Source organism: Leptidea sinapis, chromosome 1 (assembly GCF_905404315.1).
Source record: "Leptidea sinapis chromosome 1, ilLepSina1.1, whole genome shotgun sequence".
NCBI lineage: Eukaryota > Metazoa > Arthropoda > Insecta > Lepidoptera > Pieridae > Leptidea > Leptidea sinapis.
Window position 1 is genome coordinate 30,137,707 of NC_066265.1, and position 19,825 is coordinate 30,157,531.

Here is a 19,825-nt window from a genome sequence, read left to right on the forward strand (position 1 = left end):
ATATGCATTTAGTTTTAGTATGCTCAAAAATAGAATAATTATAACTTATTAAACTTTTAATAAATTCTGTATTTTCTTAATTTCAACAGTACTTAATTAATGAAATTGTAACAATGTAGAAATCGTATTTGGGTGGGGAGCTATTATGAATAAAATTGTGAATTTAACGTATTTTTGACATCTTTTTTCTCTTTCTGTTTTTTTGTGTTTCTTTTAAGTGAAAAATATATGATATATCATACATAAATAAAGGGAAAGGGCTAATAATGAATAAAGAAACCGTTTACAAATCTCAATCAGTTTTATTTGAACAGCCAATCTCGAACGACAACACGTTCACTTTCGACGCCATGTCAATTTCACAAATATAAATTAACACATTCATACATATACAAACATATAACAATATATAACTAATCGTTAACATAACTTAGAGATACTTAAGGTACTATATGTATATATTTACAAAAGCCTCGTGTCGGGTTAAGACATTGTATACCGTATTGTATACCTTCACTAACTACGGAATCTTACAGTAGTATTCGTCGATAGTATATTAATACTGGGTTTCGCTGCGGTCAGCAGACGGTCTCCATCGGGAGGCGTTGGTTCTGGGGGGCTGGCGTCGATTGGGCCGGCGCGGCAGTTGTGTGAGTCAGGGATTCTCCGCACGATGGAAGGTGGGAGGAGGAATGCGCTTGAGCGTTGGGTGCCCTGGCGCACCAGGCCGCTGCCGCTCGCTTCAGAGCCGCCCAGGCGTGCGGCTGGCAGCCCACCACCAGGAAGATGAAGACGCCCTGTAGCGCGTTGAGGAGGTCGGTGGCGTACCACACGTACTCCGGGCCACCGGCCGCCCATGACACCACGTCCGCTCCCCACGTTACACCCATCACCACCACCAGCTTGGCGCAAACGCGACCCAGAGCCGCCCTGAAACAATCCCTGTCTATACACACCGCACTCGACGCAAAACGCAATCATTGCCTAGTTCGTTACGCTCTCTTATGATCAAAAACAATCCTCTAAGATATACTATTATGAAAAGACTATAATTAAATAAGAGATTACCTTTCTGATGTGGACTTGACCTCGTCCCGCCGCCATAAGCCGCAGGTGAGTTGTCTGGTGGTGGAGATGAAGAGCGCGAGGTTGACGAGCAGCAGCACGCCGACGGGGCCGAAGAAGTAGACGAGGATCTCCATGTCGCCGTAGAACCAGCAACGCTGCACGGCGAAGCGCGGCCGCAGAAGGCCGGGCGCCGCGTCGGGCGGCAGACGGTCAAGTAGGGCTGCGGCACCCGCCACCAGGAGAGGCCCTCCCCAGGCGTACACCATGTACACCCGCAGACGGCACGCCTCCTGCCCCCGCTCCAGCGACGTGGGCCGAAAGTCACTGCACATAACACGACCTTGTTAATACCAATAAGGCAGAGCGTTGTTTAATGTAGTCTCTCTTCTCTTATCGATGTGTTTCCGAATTTCGAATTCATATTATGTAATGTAGGTCGGAGGATGCTTATGTCAAAGAGCGCCTATTTCTGCCGTGAAGCAGTAGTGTGTAAGCATTACTGTGAAGGGCGCCGTAGCTAGTGAAATTATTGGGCAAATGAGACTTAACAACTTGAGTCTCAAGGTGACGAGCGCATTTGTAATGCCGCAGAATTTTTGTGTTTTTCAAGAAACCTGAGCGGTACTGCATTATGATGAGCAGGGCGTATCAATTACTATCAGCTGAACTTCCTGCTCGTATCGTGCCATATTTTCATAAAAAAGGGCATATGCCAAAGGGCGCGCAGACTACAAAATTGTCAAACGAAATCCAAATTATTGACAAAACTGAAATATAAGTCTCACAACAATGGTAGAAAAGTACATTAGATTTTATTAAGACGCCAATAAAAATATCAAAATGATACAAAATTAGAGAGAATATGGAAGACTGAACATTACAAAAACTTCATACGAGTAGTAGATTAAACAAGTTACACTTAAGGCGCGGACTGACTAGGATTGTAAACGCTACAACCAACCCTACATTATTTGTGTTGATCATGTGACTAAGCGAAGCAAATGGGCATTTATTTTACTGGTTTTCTTTTGTTTATTCAAAATTTACATAATAAATTGAAAAATTGTTCGGTTTAAGTTTTAGAAAAGTACTAATTCTATTCAATTCTTTAAAAAAAGAATATTGTTATCGCTTAAAATTCGGAGATTTTTGACTCCAAAGTTTATTTTTGGGAAGCAACTTCCAAATTTTTTATTGGATATTTCAAATTATATATAAATATTCTATTCGGTTAAAAATTATCACTAAATCCTTCTTTGTGCAATGTATTTTTTGCGTCGCATTATTTTCATTGCGTTTGTAATCGACTCCCTAAGAAACTAATCTTTATTGATATTGAGGTATGACCGCGCCTTAAACACAGACTTAAGGCCGCTATCCCAAGAAATTGCCAAAATAGCGCATAATTGAAACCATTTCTTTACGGTTTATATAAAACTTTTATATTTCCAAGAAATAGTTATATGTCTACACAATATGAGAAGAAAACTTTTTCTTTAAATTTCTATAGGCAGCCATCTTAATGATTCAATCTAGATAAAAATTGTATGAAAAAATATTAATTGTTTACCAATACTATTTGACATGACATGGTTTTCTTATTTTTGTAAAGATAATTGTATTATGTTTGTAATAAATTAAAAGTTTACTTCAAATTCTGAATTAGAACTGTTTTTTTGTACGGGAGAGGTAACCTAACTCCACTCGATTCCTCAAGGTCGATGGCTCGGTCCCCAGAGACGAAAAAAGAGACAGTGATGACGTCAAAGTGATGGAAGGTGTAAAACGCCTCGCCCGATATTACAATCATCATTCTTAATTGAAAACAAAAAGTCTGAGCGGTATTGCAATTGTGCTCGACACTATACACCCAGAAATGTCGCTAGCTACGGCGCCCTTTCAATAGCAACACAACAGCATAAATGCCTGCACACTACTTGACGGCAGAAAAAGACATAGCTAGAACTATATTAATACACAAATAAAATTTGACAAACAAAATTTTATGAACGATGCGGGATACGATCCCACGGCGTTCCGTGCCGGTGTTCTAACCAACTGAGCTAACAGTTCGAGTACCGCCTCGTTATAAAATTCTGTTTGCTTTGTTCAACTCTCAGGTTGTGGCTTCATCTACAGGATCTACTTTACAGTTGATAACCTGCTCAACCCCAATATTTGCATATTAGGAAATTGACTTGAGATGTCGCTCTTGTAAATCTAAACAATATGTTACGTTTTTAAAGTGATAACCCTCACTTCTAGGATTAATACACAAATAAAATTTTGTTTATCACTTTAAAAACATAACATATTGTTTAGAACTAAATTACAAAAAGAACCGTTAAATTCTAAGCAGCCAAAAAGGTCCAAACGTAGTTACATCACAGATAGAATCTGAGTATTGAAATATTCCATTGTTTACATTTCGTCGAATGCACGCTTGCATGAGAATTACGAACGGAGTATCTGCTTACTGGGAACAATAATTATTACTCGTTTCGTATTATATTTTTATCCAAAATCCAAAATAATAATATCGATGATGCAGAACTACTTTATAAAATATCTCTGACCATAACTTCTAGATTTCCAAGTAAATCTATTTATAATAAAAGGGCATGAAAGACATTTATTTTCTCAAATTGATTCCCTTATAATTCTTTCTGATGTCATTTCTAATATACTAGACACTACTAACGCTTCGGAAACAAATGGCGCTCTGAGAGAGAATCGGCGCAAGGATCTCTCCCAGCATTTTTTTTGCGCGCTTTTTAATCAAATATACAATATTGTATTGTCATTTCTATTAATATTAAAATAATCATTATCTAGTCCCAGGCTGTCGGATCACTTAGATATTCAGCAGCTTACGACAGAGCCATTTTTTTTTATAAAAAATTTAAATTTATTTATAGATAATGCCTGAACAGTGGCTGGGACTTTATTATAAAAGTGTATCCATTTACCCTTAAAGCTATTATGTATCTTATGAAGCTTACTAAAATTAGTTACAAGCAATCCCTTATTTCCAGCGTTATAATAATGAAAATCACTATTAAGAGCAAAATACTGTATTAACACATTTAGCAAACCACTTATAAAATCCAATTTAAGACTGAACAACACAAATACTCAAATGTAATATATTCAAGGATTCTCTTGGCTCGCTTCAAAATAAAATACTACCTTTTATAACAAAATATTAACCAAGTAACATTAATTTGCAGTGTAACTTTATACTTAAAAAATAAAACACTGCTGTGCCCTTCTGTTATAGCAGGTGTACATATCTGAACTGCACATAATGTCAATTTTATGTGTGTAAATGTATAAAGGAATAAATTATGTACGAAATTTTTGAGCTGAAAGAATGTCAAGAAAAAGAAGTTGATATTTTTTTCTAAATAAGAAGTCCTTTATTTGCGATAGGACGAGAAGCGAACGTGTAACATGATGTTAAGTAATCCACGGTCGATCATATGGCGATCTGCGTCAATAGAATGTTAGGGAAGGACACGTTGAAAGTTTGATTATAGCGAAGGAATTTTATCAAGTATGACACAAGGCGCGTCTTTCAAATCTGCCATTGTCTTTTTTTTATTATTTAATTATTACAGCTTTTTTGTTTTGGAATAGGAGGACAAACGAGCGTACGGGTCACCTGGTGTTAAGTGATCACCGCCGCCCACATTCTCTTGCAACACCAGAGGAATCACAAGAGCGTTGCCGGCCTTTAAGGAAGGTGTACGCGCTTTTTTTGAAGATACCCATGTCGTATCGTCCCGGAATCACCGCACAAGGGAGCTCATCATCAGGGCAAATAATAATTGGCTTAGAACAGGGGCCTGCATTGGTTTTCTAGCAAAGTAGGCACTGTTGATTTTACTAGTCGTAGTTGCCTGGAGATTGCTTATCGTAGGGATTTAAAAAAAATATGGGGGTTCAATGGAAGTTTGGTTATAAAATAACGGAACTAAATTAACTTTAACACTATATTTATTTAAGTTCATAACGAGGTAGACACTACCTTATTGCCTATATAATATGCACGCCCCTGGCTTAGAAATAACTGGCGGTAATCGGAGCGAAAAAACACTTGAATCCTGTCCAGATTAAAGGTCTATAGAAATAGAGAGAATAGCAACACAATTTCTGGATAATTCTCTGGAATTCCCAATCTCCTTTCTAAAATATTTATAAATACAATAAGTGTTTATTGAGGCTTATAAAATTAGGCTAATAGCATGCTTTATCGTCGTTCATTGCCCAGATTGTTCGTTAGGACGCACGTAAACGGCGTTGAAAGGATTATATACCTTATCGCTATAAAAATAAAGCCTATGTATCCTCCACGGATACCTGACAACCTTTACAATTAATATGGACACGAATCTTCATATTATGTATTGTGTACATCAACCTGAATGTAAATTATTATTATTGAGGTTAATCTCAGGACATTTTCAGCGTTTAAACTTACTTTTGAGTTTATTCCAACCACCAGGGGAGGGCTCCTTTGCACCGGATGCCGGATATATTATGGGTACGACAACGGCGCCTATTTCTGCCATGATTCAGTAATATGTAAGCGTTTCGGTCTGAAGTGCGCCGTAGCTAGTGAAATTACTGGGCAAATGAGACTTGACAACTTATGTCTCAAGGTGACGAGCGCAGTTGTAGTGCCGCTAGTGGGGTATTCAAGAATCCTGAGTGGCACTGCATTGTCATGGCAGCGGGTATCAATCACCATCAGCTGAACGTCCTACTCGTCTCTTCCTTATTTTCATAAAAAAAAATGGTCTTTAAAAATATTTTCACATGGCTAATTTAAATAAAATCAAACATGATTGAAATGTTAATCTCTTACCAAATTATAATGTCGTTAAGTTCGTTTTAAAGGTAGGTAGTAGGTAGGTAGATATGTTTTTAAGTCATTTTTCATATTTTTACATACTTGTAATGTTTAACATTGTTATTTTTATCACATCTTGTGAAGGCATAGCATGTCGTATTAGCTCTTATATTGCCTGATGATAATTATAATTCTATTGTGATAAGAGTGTAAATAGCTTGTTAGTGTAATTGTACAAGAGGAGAAAAATCATGTTCGTAAATACTAGCATAATGTAATGTGTGTATCCGATTTAGAACATTATTGAAAACAATAAAACATTTTATACAACTCAGGGTTGAAGCGAGTTGAAAGAGCCAGTCAGAATCGTGGCAAATACGGTTCCGTTTCTTACCCGTTTACTGTGACATTTTTGATGCAGTTAAAAATATACCGAACCTTATGACAGTCGTCAAAGGCAGCTCGAAAATTTATTTATTTTCTAAGTACGTGCCCATATATATATCAGAATGATTAATGTTATCACGGGCAGTTGGCTACAGTTCCGAAGGGCTGTTTGACATGATTTCTGCCTTCGCAAATTAGGCTATCATTCCCGCCATTTTGGATGTCTAAGGTTCCTCTTCAGTGCGGTATGCAAGGAACATTCTTTACATACAAACAAATTAAGGAATGGTTAATCTTTAATGAATACCTATTTTCTCTTTGCGACTCGCAAACTTGGTTGTTAATAACAGCACATCTAGATTCTAACAAAAATACCTACCCGAGAAAACCCCAAAAATCACAAAGACCTTTGTACTTCTTAAAGGAAGCAAGAAAATCACCGCACTCTCATTAATTTTTTAATTTTTTTTTTATGTTTATATGTATTATGTAAGAGTACTCACCGGAAGGTCCACCAGATGTTGAAACACATCGTGTTCAGCCAAAAGAACGCGGACAGGAACAAGAAGTGCATGCAGACGGCTGCTCGTCACCACGCCACATGCGGAAACATATCATTATGTATTTCTATGTACACCTCTGTTATAAACAATTTCATCCAGCCTATGCAGATTCTGCCAAGAGGCATACGACGATCTTAAACACTTTCTACTGATATATGAGGCATTCGCCACAGTGAGAGCGGGGTGCCTCAAAGCCCTGATATTCATTTAGATACAATAGAGAACTCCGAGCAATGGATGCAAGGGAAAACTTCGATAAATAAAGATATTCCATTCATATCGATAGACAGATGGCCGTTGGGGCAATATAGTCCTCGAATGGCAACCACGTACCGGAAGTCGCAGTGTTGGTAGGCCCCCCACAAGATGGACCGACGATCTGGTCAAGATCGCCGGAATACGTTGGATGAGGGTAGCGCAGGACCGATCGTCGTGGAAATCTTGGGGGGGAGGCCTTTGTCCAGCAGTGGACGTCTTCCAGATTATGATGATACAATTTAAATGTCATTGTTTATGATGGTGTTGCTTGTTGGTAAAAATGCGCGTACACCCTCCTCAAAAGCTAACAACGCTCCTGTGATTCCTCTGGAGTTGCAAGAGAATGTGATCACTTAACATTAGGTGAACCCAACGGTCGTTTGTTCTCCTCCACTATAAAAGGTTCATATAAAGGTACTATACTTGTAAATCGGTTGATTATTTTACGATTAACTTAATAAAGTATTTCTTGGAATACTTTTGAGCTAACATCATATTGGAATTTTGATCTAACATCGACATCCGGGCCCTACTTATTAAGCATTCTACCTATATACGTAAATATTGTCCTACCCTCAGAAATAAAGTGTTTCGCTGCACCTCAGATAAATAATATAAAAATTTGTAAAATACTGAAGCTTGAAATTGAGTTTTTCGCTTCTTATCATTAAAGCTCAACTTTTTCAGTAAGTGCTTTTCTAAATTGGATTATTAAAACGCCAACAAGTAACAGTATTTGGTAACGGTCAACATATAAGATCACTTATCGCTTTGCATATTATATGAATATATTTCTTTCAAAGGACTTAGAACTAAACATGTAAACCTAGCAACCTTATACATTCAGTTAAAAAAGTATCGGCGTGGATGATTTGTTTATGCATTAAAATTCGTAATTTTTCATTTTGGCGCGGAGGTGCACTTGCATCTGTCACTTAGATTAAATACAGTGCAGTTTCTAGTTACAAATACATACAACAAATGGCATCTCCAATGGAATATTGTGTTCGAAGACACTGAAATTATTACAGATAGCTTACTGAGAATCCACTTTATCAAAAAGACGAGCTTATGCACTCATACCACTGCACAAAGCGTTCAAAAGCGGTCAAGTTTACGTGTTTTGACATAAAAACTAGTCAACAAGCTTAGTAGTCGCGCCTTCTAACTGAACCGACAGTTTTATGTTTAGGAATATACCTTGTAAAGACTTCAAACAACCGATGTCTATATTAATATTACACTTTATCTGTCCATATTATATTTAAGTCCACTTTTATTCCTGGTGAGAGGTATATAGTTAACCTACGTAAGACATTGCATACGCGTATCATAAACGTATATATAACACACGTGGAAGATAACGAAAGGAGGCGGGGATTTATGGGCCAAAATGTAATAAGTTGAGATATGGTTTAAAAAAAATGTCATATTTTTAATTCACAATCTAGAAAACGAGAAATCAAATAAAATTAAGTTTTCATTATCTTAAAATTCACGATTAAAATGGGATATCTATTACTATAATCGTTTAATGTGAATGAGTTAATACAATTCAACCCAAAACCACCAGATGATTGATTCAATAAAAGTACCAAAAAAAATACATTACGTTTAACAAAACGTAATGTCTTTAGTTAAAAAAAAAATATTAACATAATATTAGAATGAAATCGATCGAAGAAAAAGTCGATTCTGAATCTCGTTCTGTATTTTTAATCTGTGCTGACAGTGACAGCAACAGAATTGTCTAGAATGTCAATTGTCAATCACTCGTTTCGTAGTATCGTTTGTGCGTACCTACGCGATTTGTCATTTGAGTGATTCCCATTGTTTTATTGATATTTTTCTTCTTTCTATTTGACTTCTAATATTGCTAAACTTGTATGATCATTATCGTACAACAACAAAACAATCAACAATTACAAAAATCAGCTGTTTTAATATAGATTGTTGCCCATATATTGCATAACCTCAATTTTACAAAACCTCCAATAAATCTGCTTTCAGATTGCCACAAATCCTCAAATTCTCAGTGATGCTTTGTTATTTTATAAGCTATTTATTGACACTAATTTCATCTTTTTACATCTTGGCCCAATAATGTATGAAAAGGTATCCGTCTCCTTTACGGATGAAGAGAAGTATATTATATTAACGACACACTATATAAATCTGTAGACTCAGTCTGTATGTTCTTTTATTACGAAAGAACGGCTTGACTGATTTTAAGAATATTATGTGATTTTGCGAATTTGACCTATCTTTATCTTTATAATTCTTCTGTACGTGTGTTGACAGTGAACTCCTCTTAAACGGTTGGACCGATTTGAATGAAATTTTCTGTGTGTGTTCAAGTGGATTCGAGGATGGTTTAGATACACAATTAATTTACCTCCTAAATGGCTGGACCGATTTTGATGACTTTTTGAGTGTTCCAGAGAATTTGAGATTACATTAGACCCTCAATACAGTCGACATATAATTCTCCTACATAAGTTAGTGATCTCCTTCTTATGTCTGGACCGATTTTTCAAATTTAACACGAGTGTACAAGACAACGACTGTCGGGTCCGCAAGTATATATACACATACAGAAAATTACATTCAAATCGATCCAGCCGATTAGCAGGAGTTCGCTGTCAACACACATACAGAAGAATTATATATATATATATATATTAAATTAGATTAGAATTATATTACGTTAAATTAGAATAGGCCCGTGAAGCCCAGTGGGGCGGATAATGTACAAAGTATTGTAATGTATTCAGAAAAAGAACGAAACTCAAGGGGCCGTTATGAGAACAGCCTGGATGTTTATTCTCCTATCATAATCATATCCCTAGAACGTTACACAATCGGAACAGAACCGTCAATTTGTGTTACAAGAATACGAAATATAACTTTTTCACGTAAGGTCGATAGTTCAAAAGCGCTTAATTTAAGCCTCATTGAATAAAGTTTAGTTGACTCAGACTTTAAGAAAAATAAAATAAATTCAGAACTGAAGGAGCCATTGACGAGGACGTTTTACACCTATCGGATGCGTTGTATGTGCGTCAGCCAAACGCAAAAAGATAAATATTATAAAAAGATAACTAAAACACCCAACCAGCCGTCATAAATGTAGCAACAATGGGTACATAGCACACTTCACTGTTAAGTAACATAATAACCAAAACATGGAATAAACTAGTAGGTGTAAGAACGATGGGCTGGCAACATTCATAAGATTTAACTCTAAAGGGCCTTCGTACTTGCATCCCGTGCTACTAAATAAATTAAAAAAAATAGCACACACAAAACCCCTTCAATTTTTTTATATAAGTGACCTACCATTTTCAGATTTATCTAAAAAACCAGTCAGCACATTGAAGCTGTATATTTGTTTTAAACAAAGAACGGCTCAATGGACACAAATAGAAATTATACCACAGATTAGGTTAAGGATTGGTCTCCGCTCCAACTAGAGACCACAGGTAAAGCCGCAAAGTGCCGCAAAAAATACTAAGCCCAAGTAGGCGTGCTTGAGCCAGTCTCGAACAGTGATGTTCCACATAGTCTGTTAAACTGTGGTAATAATTAAAACTAAAATGCCTTGTTGCGTAGTAAATCTTTGTAAAAATAATACTACAATAATTAAAGTATATATTTTGTATTTTATTAATTTCAATGTAAAATAACACGAAGCGTATGTTACAAAATTTGGTAGATGCCATTGAGTGTCAAGATGCCACGCACACTGGCATCTAAAAGTTGCCGTAATTAGTAAAGATATTGTTCATAGGTAGTTCGGTATCTAGTTGGAGCCCAGCGGAGACCAATCCTTAATCTAAGCCACAGATATTTTTCTTTCGGCATGTTCCCTTCGTTATAAATATTACAAATATCCAAAGGGTTAAAATAGCATTAGAACAATCATTGTTCGCAAATCGCAATGAATTAAACGTGCAGTGACTATTATTACAAACAGGAACTTAAGTATAATGAATAGCCTACAGTCTACACAGACTCGGTTTACAGTTAAAGCGGATATTTATAATCCTACTAGAACGCGGATGGCAACTATTTTCCGGTAAAAATGTAACGTTCTGGATTCGCGGATGTTACAACTAAAAATAAAATTGGCGCGCATTTTTTGTGTGTCTCATTTTTTTTTTTACTAAGAGCATTGGCAACTCGCAGCGTCAGCTAAAACTAAACCTCATTATTAAACAAAAAAATTAAAATAACATTTTTCAAACAACAAGAAGCATTTTGGCAAATTACTTTAGTTTGTAGGTTAGCCCCATTCTATATATAAATGTTGTTTTGTTTTCAAGACATTTTGAGAAACGCACAGAAAACATGGGAGTTTCATCAAAATTTAACTTGGTAAAATATAAAATTCATAACTTTAAATGCTAGTTAATATTGTGAGACGGATAAAAATTTGTTGTAAATTCCTCTATTTTAATCTCTAGAGGACTATGACTGACTATAGATTCGATATTGAAAAGTATTATTTTCTCAGGTGACAATAATTAAGAATATACCTAATATTATTGCTTTGGGAAATCATTAAATTGGTCACTGCCAGAATAGATAATGTATGCGTTAAGAATATTGGAATGTAGGTACCTCCTACATAAATAAATAAATAAAAATAAATGAGTTAAAAATAACTTTAAGGCTGGGTTGCATCATATTAGCTGTTATAGTTAAGGTTTAAGTCTTAAAAAGGACGTTACGTTACGACAGTAACGCTGACTTTAACATAAACTGCAGAATGTGTTGCAACATCGTATGTACGAATCCTTGGCATAGTAAAGTTAAAAAAAAGAAATATCAAGAGAATATCGAATATTTATCTTGAACTTTTGACAGATCGCTATTTAGCTATTTAACATAGACAATAGCTTTAACCGGCGAAGATTAGTTTGTTACGGTTAACAGTTAAAGTTAAGACATCATCTAAAAATTGTCACATGGTGCAACATGTTTGTTATCGCTAAAGTTAGTTGGTACAACCCAGACTAATTGAAACAGTAGCAGAAATTCAACGATATAATTAAACTTCTTTGCAAAAAAAAAAACGGGCACTTCATGGGAATTTTTTGCGTCTTTGAATTCTGCATATTGATGCAGTACACTTAAATGGCGATGGATGTTAACACATTTTAACAGAAAATCAAGTAAATGGACTAAAATAATAACAGACAGGTATCCAAGAGATAGTAGTAGAAAAGGAAAATTAAACGTTGGGAAGACGAAATAAAACGAGTCGCTGGGCCTAAATGGATCCAAATAGCGAAAGACAGAGAGGCGAGGAAATATTTATAGGAGGCCTTTTTCGAAAGTCAGATTGTTTAGCTGAACATATAATTTAGATTTAAGTTTTAAGACAGATTTAGTAAATATCATTTATAATATTTGTGAACAGGAATAACAGCTTATTTTACTTTTTTATTACCTAAACACAAAAAATGCTCGAATCAAATAGAATATTTTTAAATTACTTTGAAATTTGGAACATTTTATTTTACTGGCCAGTACTCTTTTAATACGTAGACAATTGTTTCTCATAAAACCTTTTTGTTTAAGATTTCCATAGTTGTATAGAAAAGTATTGGGTGCCCGTTTTTTTGCAAATGGGTTTGTACGATATGAACACCAACAATACAACTCTCAGTCAAAAGTACTCACTTTGACTGTGCTAGATTTAACAATACGTATGCATTCTGAAGGTTTGCCTTTTGAAGTTATGAACTACTTTGTCTAGTTGATTTAAATTAATTATTATATAGTTACCTACGTTTTTATTAAATCAGGCTTATATTATAGCAAAACAAATATTTACTCGATAATTTATTTACCTAGGTATATACTCTACTTTTTGTCTTTTGGGTCGGCATTAATGTCCCTACGCCCTACCGTATCCTGAATTAGAGAATATATACATTCAGAATCACAGACATGGATCCAAATAAATGCCGCGAGTGTATGTACTTCGCGTGTCAAAAAGAGGAGCAATGCTCTTCCTTTGACGCTTTTATTTTATTATTATTTATAATACATTACTGATTTTAGTAATAAGCAATACAGGCCATTGATGTACTGAAAACGTCAACCAATGATGAGGTGAGTGGCTAAACGTTAGGCTCGATGCACTGGCATTTTTAACGACGCCACGATTTGCTTTATCTACTTGGATCTATGTCTGTGTTCAAAATAAACATAGAACATGACAAATGTGTTGTAAGTTGTTACCTAGCGCGCGGCACAGCGGCGGCGGCACCGCGTTGTGCGAGAGCTGCGTGGCGGCCAGCAGGATGTCGCCCAGCATGAGCGCCGTGACGTAGTGCGTCTGGCAGCGCCAGTGCAGCGCGTGGTGCGCCGCCGGCAGCGCGAAGCCGGCCGCCAGCGTGGCCGCCAGGAACGCGGCGCCCACGGCCAGCCCCGCGCCGTACAGCGCGTGGCGCGCCGCCTGCGCCGGCCGGCCCGAGCGCGCCGCGTCCTCGCACGCCAGCACGCGCGCCCCGCTCTCGCCCGCCACGGCCTCCGCGCACCACGCGCCCGCCGCCAGCCGCTCCGGGCCCAGCGCCAGCCCGCCGTCCTGAGCCAGCGCGGCGCCGGCCAGCCGCCCCGCCACCGAGTACCGCGAGCCCTCGGCGCACGACGGCCACCCCACCAGCACGACACTCCCGTTGCCCAACTCCTGCAGCTCGCTCATGGCCTCCGCCGAGCGCGTCTCGTCCTCCACGCACCGCGATCCGTCAAACGCTCGACCCTCAGCGCAGCACTTGGCGGGGCCGCGGCCGCCGATGTCTTCGGCGCATATGAGCGCAGCGATGATGTCCGCGCAGTATCGGTCGGGGGGCAATGCCGCCTTGGCTCCGCGCATCAGCAGTGAACCGTTGTTGGCGAGAAGCGCGTACGAGGCCGCGTGTTCGAACACCACGCGCAGCTCGGGGCAGCCGGGGATCCTGCCGTCCGCCACCGTCCAGTGCTGCGGCAGGCGGCCCCGCTCCAGGAAGGTGGAGCGCGCGGGCGCATACACGAGCGGCGTCCAGGACGCGGGGTCGGGCGCGCACGCGGCGGGCACGGCGGCCGCGCTCAGAGTCTGCGCTCGCAGCACGGCCGCCGGCAGCGCGTGGCCCTCGGGGCAGCAGCGCGACACCTGCACCGGCGCGGGCCTCACGCCCTCCGTCGGCCGGCTCCACAACAACAGCGCGACCACCGACCACAACATTATAGATCACCGGTCTTTCACCACACTCGAACACTTTAGCATTGTCGTCCTCCAAATACTTGTAACACTACACACATTTCTTGCACAATATTGTATGGAACACCGGTCTAAAGAAACAAAACATAATAACAATTACGAACGAGTTTAAAACACGTGCCGTATACTTCGGTAGCGCGCAGACGCGACCTCTCACTGCGGCTGTTAGTGACATACTGATTGGATTGGAGTTGGGCGAACGAACATGAAAGTTGAATAGTTTATGTAGGCATTGAGAATGAGGGCTACCGCCTGCCGGCCGTGGCGCATCCCGTGCGAAGTTCGCGCGCTCAACGGATCACCACTCGGCGGGGTTGCCTTGGAAGTGAGAGGGGAGCGGGTAGCAGGCGCGGCGTGTTGTTGTTGATTTGAATGTTGTGATTTCAGATTTGTGTTTCGTCGTCTCGACTCGCGAGAGAAAGTAAAATACATATTTTACTTCTACCGGTAGGTATTAAATAATTTGATTGATGATAATTGATACCTAATAAGAATAACAATTTAAGTAGGTACCTACGTATCTACGTAGTATCTACTAATTTTTAATTAATTTAATTTTGACTCATCCTAATTGTATGATGTAAGTACCTTTAGGAGAGTACCTTTGTAATAGGTAAACTTGTACCTACTGGGTTCAGTACTAAAACTTTTTTCCAAATTCACTCATTTTGAACCTAATAAGTAATTATTATTATTAGTACGGTCGACTGCTACCACAATGACACGTACCTACCTATTCTATTTCTGCGGTTATACCGAAAACAACAAATTAGACGGTTAGTCATCGACCCTGGCTATAACCCATAGACGCCATATAAAGGGCTTTTAAATACCACATTAGGAACAGATCGTATAAGCCAGAGTAACTAAGTAATTTAAAATATTTAATTTAGGTAGGTATTTTGTAATAGTAGTTACCTACCTGACCAATGTTTGCATTGCGAATACATAGGAATTCCATAGCCTACTACGGATTCCCTAAGTCTACGGTATAAGATGTAGAGATACTGTTATTATACTCCATATGAAGGGTGTAGCCGGGAAGCCCATGATCGCAGTAAGCTACGCCTTTGTTCGTTTTGTGGTACTGGTAACAAAATCATTGCTACAGTCCGGCAATACCGCTGTTTATTTGATGAACCATCTGTTTGTTACAACACTAATTAAAATTATCAATATTCAAGACAGACTATTTACCTACCTACCGTTAACATTTTCTTTTTAAAGTACAAAAAGGAACTGCTGATTCGGTTAATCGTGATTAACCAACCTAATGACAATAATATTATGGTAATTTGTTAATAACATTATCTAAAATTGGATAATTATTATATTGTCAAATACGATTTTAATTTGTACTAAATATAAAATATTTACTTAGTACCTACGTATCAACATCTTACCTTTTTACAGCTCCATGTCAATCTGATGTCTGAAACAATTCCTTAATCCTAATCTAATCCTAGTCGAGTAATTAAAAAACTACTAACTTTGGACATACAAACTGCTATGGTAAAATTGCTAATTATAATCTTTTTTTATAAGTAAGGTTTTTTGCTTAATGTGTTTCTGAAATTAAAAATAGCTCGGTTGGATAAGTTTAAAAAGAAAATAGGTAATTAAAGTTTTAACTATAAACTATACATGAAGATTTATTGTAAAACAATTATTATGTATTATATTCGATTGCCATCTTGCGACCCTATTACGGATCTGTGGATGGAACAGAATAATATAAAAATCGCGATTAAAAAACAGGGGTTGATCGTAGTAAACAATTTAAGATTGTATGTATTTTCAATGCTAAATCACAACAAAAAAAAATATTAGTAAAATATATTTAGGGATGCGTCACCCTTATCGTTTAGGGGTATGAAAAATAGATGCTGCCCGATTCTCAGAACTACCCGATATGCACATAAAATTTGATACATTTCGGAGGAGTTTGGTAACGAAAACCGCGACACGAGAATTTTATATATTATAAGTAGGGATAAGTTCGGGTTGTGCTCGCAGCAAGTAAATGCCACCAGATTCTAATGTTTAATTTGATTACATTATTAAAGAAGCAATGATATTATAGGTTTTAGTTTAGATAATTTATTCGTGTAGATAGACTGTGACAGCTGTGAACATGTGGAAAAAATGGCGGCATACTGTTAGGCTCTACTTTCAGCAACGCACGCACAAAAACAAAGTGACTAATGTTATGCTATTTGCGAGTCTATAATATAGACGTTGGTATAAGTTATCTAAGGGACTTAAGGGTTAGATTTTAATGTTGTGTAATATAATTACAAGACCATTAGTTATTTTTCTGTTGAAGCCACGGACGAGTAAAATAAGAAGGACTCCGCGCCGTGATATTAACAAGTGAAGCACCGTTACGCTAGTATGTGTGCGGTTACGGGTGATACCAGTAACACAATGTTTTCCCCCTTAAACAATCATAATTGGCCACAAATACTTTTATAGTATTGTTTTTACACTTTTTCACGACGCAACATTACATTTTTAAAATATTGAATTGCGACGCAAACTGATCTGTCACAGACGATGGTAAATCTCATAAGGGCGGCCGATCGGCTTGTATTAGTGTAAGTGTGTGCATGGGGCTATGTATTTACACGTTAACCGGCTGGTTTTGGTGCTTCGCTGTTATGTGAGGTGACACGGAGTCCTTCTTTTTTTACTCGTCGGTGGTTGAAGCATAACGCATGTAAGCTTTGTGTTGACGTTGACACAGACATTGACATTTTAGATCCACCAGTGTACAATGTAAAAACGTATTATTTCTTTGTTCTAATTGAATAGATACAGAAAATTAAATTACAAATATTTGCTTCTATAACTTCTTTAAAACTCAGTTGTGTTTGTGAATTTGCTTCATTTTAAAAATGCAAAAGACGATTTAAGTTTTTATAATAAGAATAGTAAAGCATGAACATTTAACTATCGATTCTCTTTCTGTCGTTTTAGGTTAGTACCTCTAATTATTTTATAGTCATATTTGTTATGTAAAACTTATCTGTATTTTATAAATAAAACTCTGTTTTAGATGAATCAAATTGTGTTATGGTTCAACAAGAAAATAACTAATGGTCTTATATCAACTTAAAATTATATTACCTAAATGGCACATCAATATTTATTCGCTCAAAGAATATGCAAAAATAGTACAAGTAATACGATTGCAAATGCAATCCGAATGTTTTCATGGTACACAATTCATTAGTCAGCAAGCTCTCAAATGTTGGTACTGCCATCTATATTTAATTTTGTATACATTATTTTTGTTGTGAGCGCCATCTAGTGGTATCCATTTTGTCAAAGGATCGGTTTATTTTGCATCATAACACCATGAATAATTGTAGGTGTTGAGATAACGATATAATAAATATAGATGTCGCTAATACCACAACCGAGTTACCATATTACCTGACTGTAACTAATTAACTAACTGCACATCACTTTCAGCTAGTTGTTGTGTTGTGGAATATTGAAACGGACGGTAGTAGTTGACTTTTAGTTCGGTTATGTTATCAAACAATATTCTAACTGGCCCCTGTCCTTGGAATTAATACATAAGGCGACGTAACGCCGCACGTAAACAGCGATAGCGCTGTCTGCCTTGAGTATTTAATTTTCATCTACTTGAGTTTCTTTCTTTTTTGATCATTATATATATAAAATTTTTAATTGAATCAGCTGTGAATGAAATAGGAAGAGTAAGCGTAGCGAGGGATCAAAGTTATAGTTACCGAAGCGAATAAGTTATGTACCTACAGACCTGAGTGAGGCAAAGGATTCAAGCCCCCCAAGACCAGCTTTATTCCAGATGTGATTAATCTACACACCTTCTGCGAGGCAAATAAAAGGAAAATGCTACAAAAGCATATTTTTAGTCAATAATATGTACCTAACTTTAAAAGTAATAACATCACTCATCTACTCATCATGAACATTACTATTTGGGGCCTGATATTTTTTAAATAAACTATTCTATAAAAGTAAAACCTATTATTTAAAAGTATTGTCGAATCACACGCTCACAAAAGCGTCTACTCACGGCCCTAAAATACCGCTTTCTAGATCTCGTGTGTAGGCAAATCGTAATCATTATTACTATTACCCCTAACTCAAAAAAGTGGTTCGGGCGAGCTCACGATTTAGTGGCAACAGGATGCGTTTGGGTGATTTTGTTTTTAAATTGATTGCAGATATGGCTAAGGAGAATGAGTGAAAGGCCTGGACGAAAATTATTGATCTTTCTTTAAAAGGAGTTGACGTATCTATGGGACAAAAACAATATGAAGATTCCGCATTAACGAATTCTGCTTTGTTGGTGTCACCAAACTAAGGAGCTCTTCTAAAACATATAAATTTAAAAGATTTTAAATCAGCTGGTTCAAAAAGTCTCATCACGGTCTTGTAACCCAAATCATGGCGTTTCATCAACCACCTCTTAACGTTTACCCAGGTCTACTTTCGTTGCCTACTTTTTCTACTTTGAAAGTGTAGGTGGCATCTTGGATCAACGAGTACTTTGCTGCACGATCGGTTACGTACTTATCGTAATTTATTCCCGATAGTCACTGTCGGGTATTTATTCCTGTGTCGGGCAGACACAGAATGAAATAAACTATTTCATCAGCTTCTTCGTTCATCTAGTAGGTACATTGTAGTACAGAACCGAAGCGGACGTCCGACTGCGCTCAGACCGACCGAGACTAATGCAACGGTGAACGAGATGAATGAATCAAAGACGTGAAGCTTGGGAATAACTGACTTATTGAATGACAACTATAGTTCCGTGGTCTTCTCGCATAGTTCTATCTATGAAGGATTTGGACTTTATGTTTAAAGAAATACTGTCTATTTTAGTTTATTTTTTAATGTTGCGCGGTTGCCATTGTATTATTTCGAGGATTTTTGTCAATGAATTGTTAGTACTGAGTAAGAGTATCTCATTAGTTATAGTAGAAGATCAGTACCTACCTACAGCACTTTTTTTTTTGCAAGTTTTGTGTGTAATAGTAATATAATGACAGTCCCAAGCCTGTGAAGTATGAAGGAAAATCAAACATAAACCCCAAAACTTTGTTACATCGATCAATGTACTAGTGTAATAATACTACGTGACCGAACTAGTACGTTACATTGATTGTACTAGATCGGAGCGCTCCTTTCGATGTCCGAATAAGAACAAGTCTATTAACTGACATGTGTAGAGACTAGAGTTGTAGCCTATTTCATTTCAAAAGCAGCCGTACCGATTTTTTTTTCGCTGCCGAGTGATACCCACCTCCTAAGATTATTGTCATGTACCCACTGACCTCTACGATTTACCACTGGACTGGCGGCCGTAAAAGTGCTATTGTGCCTGTGTATGTGTAGCGAGAATCTGCGGTACTAAAACTAGTA

General features: G+C 37.7%; 1 protein-coding gene across 1 annotated transcript; it reads right to left on the reverse strand.

Annotated features, from left to right (window-relative positions):
* Window positions 1-282: 282 nt before the first annotated feature.
* On the reverse strand, window positions 283-14,684 carry LOC126964524 (probable G-protein coupled receptor Mth-like 1). The gene is made up of 4 exons (XM_050807705.1): window positions 13,384-14,684; window positions 6,814-6,892; window positions 1,069-1,392; window positions 283-930 (listed from the first exon to the last, which is right to left on the reverse strand). The coding sequence occupies exons 1-4, from the start codon at window positions 14,363-14,365 to the stop codon at window positions 579-581; spliced, it is 1,737 nt and encodes a 578-aa protein (XP_050663662.1). The 5' UTR covers window positions 14,366-14,684; the 3' UTR covers window positions 283-578.
* Between the last annotated feature and the right edge of the window lie 5,141 nt (window positions 14,685-19,825).

What these genes read in the sequence shown, in the direction of transcription:
- LOC126964524 (XM_050807705.1), bottom strand. Translation starts at nt 14,365, where the DNA reads ATGTTGTGGTCGGTGGTCGCGCTGTTGTTGTGGAGCCGGCCGACGGAG. An exon ending in GCCGCTGTGCCGCGCGCTAG is followed by an intron (nt 6,893 to 13,383) that starts GTAACAACTTAC and finishes GGTGACGAGCAG; the next exon opens with CCGTCTGCATGCACTTCTTG. An exon ending in GTCAAGTCCACATCAGAAAG is followed by an intron (nt 931 to 1,068) that starts GTAATCTCTTAT and finishes GGATTGTTTCAG; the next exon opens with GGCGGCTCTGGGTCGCGTTT.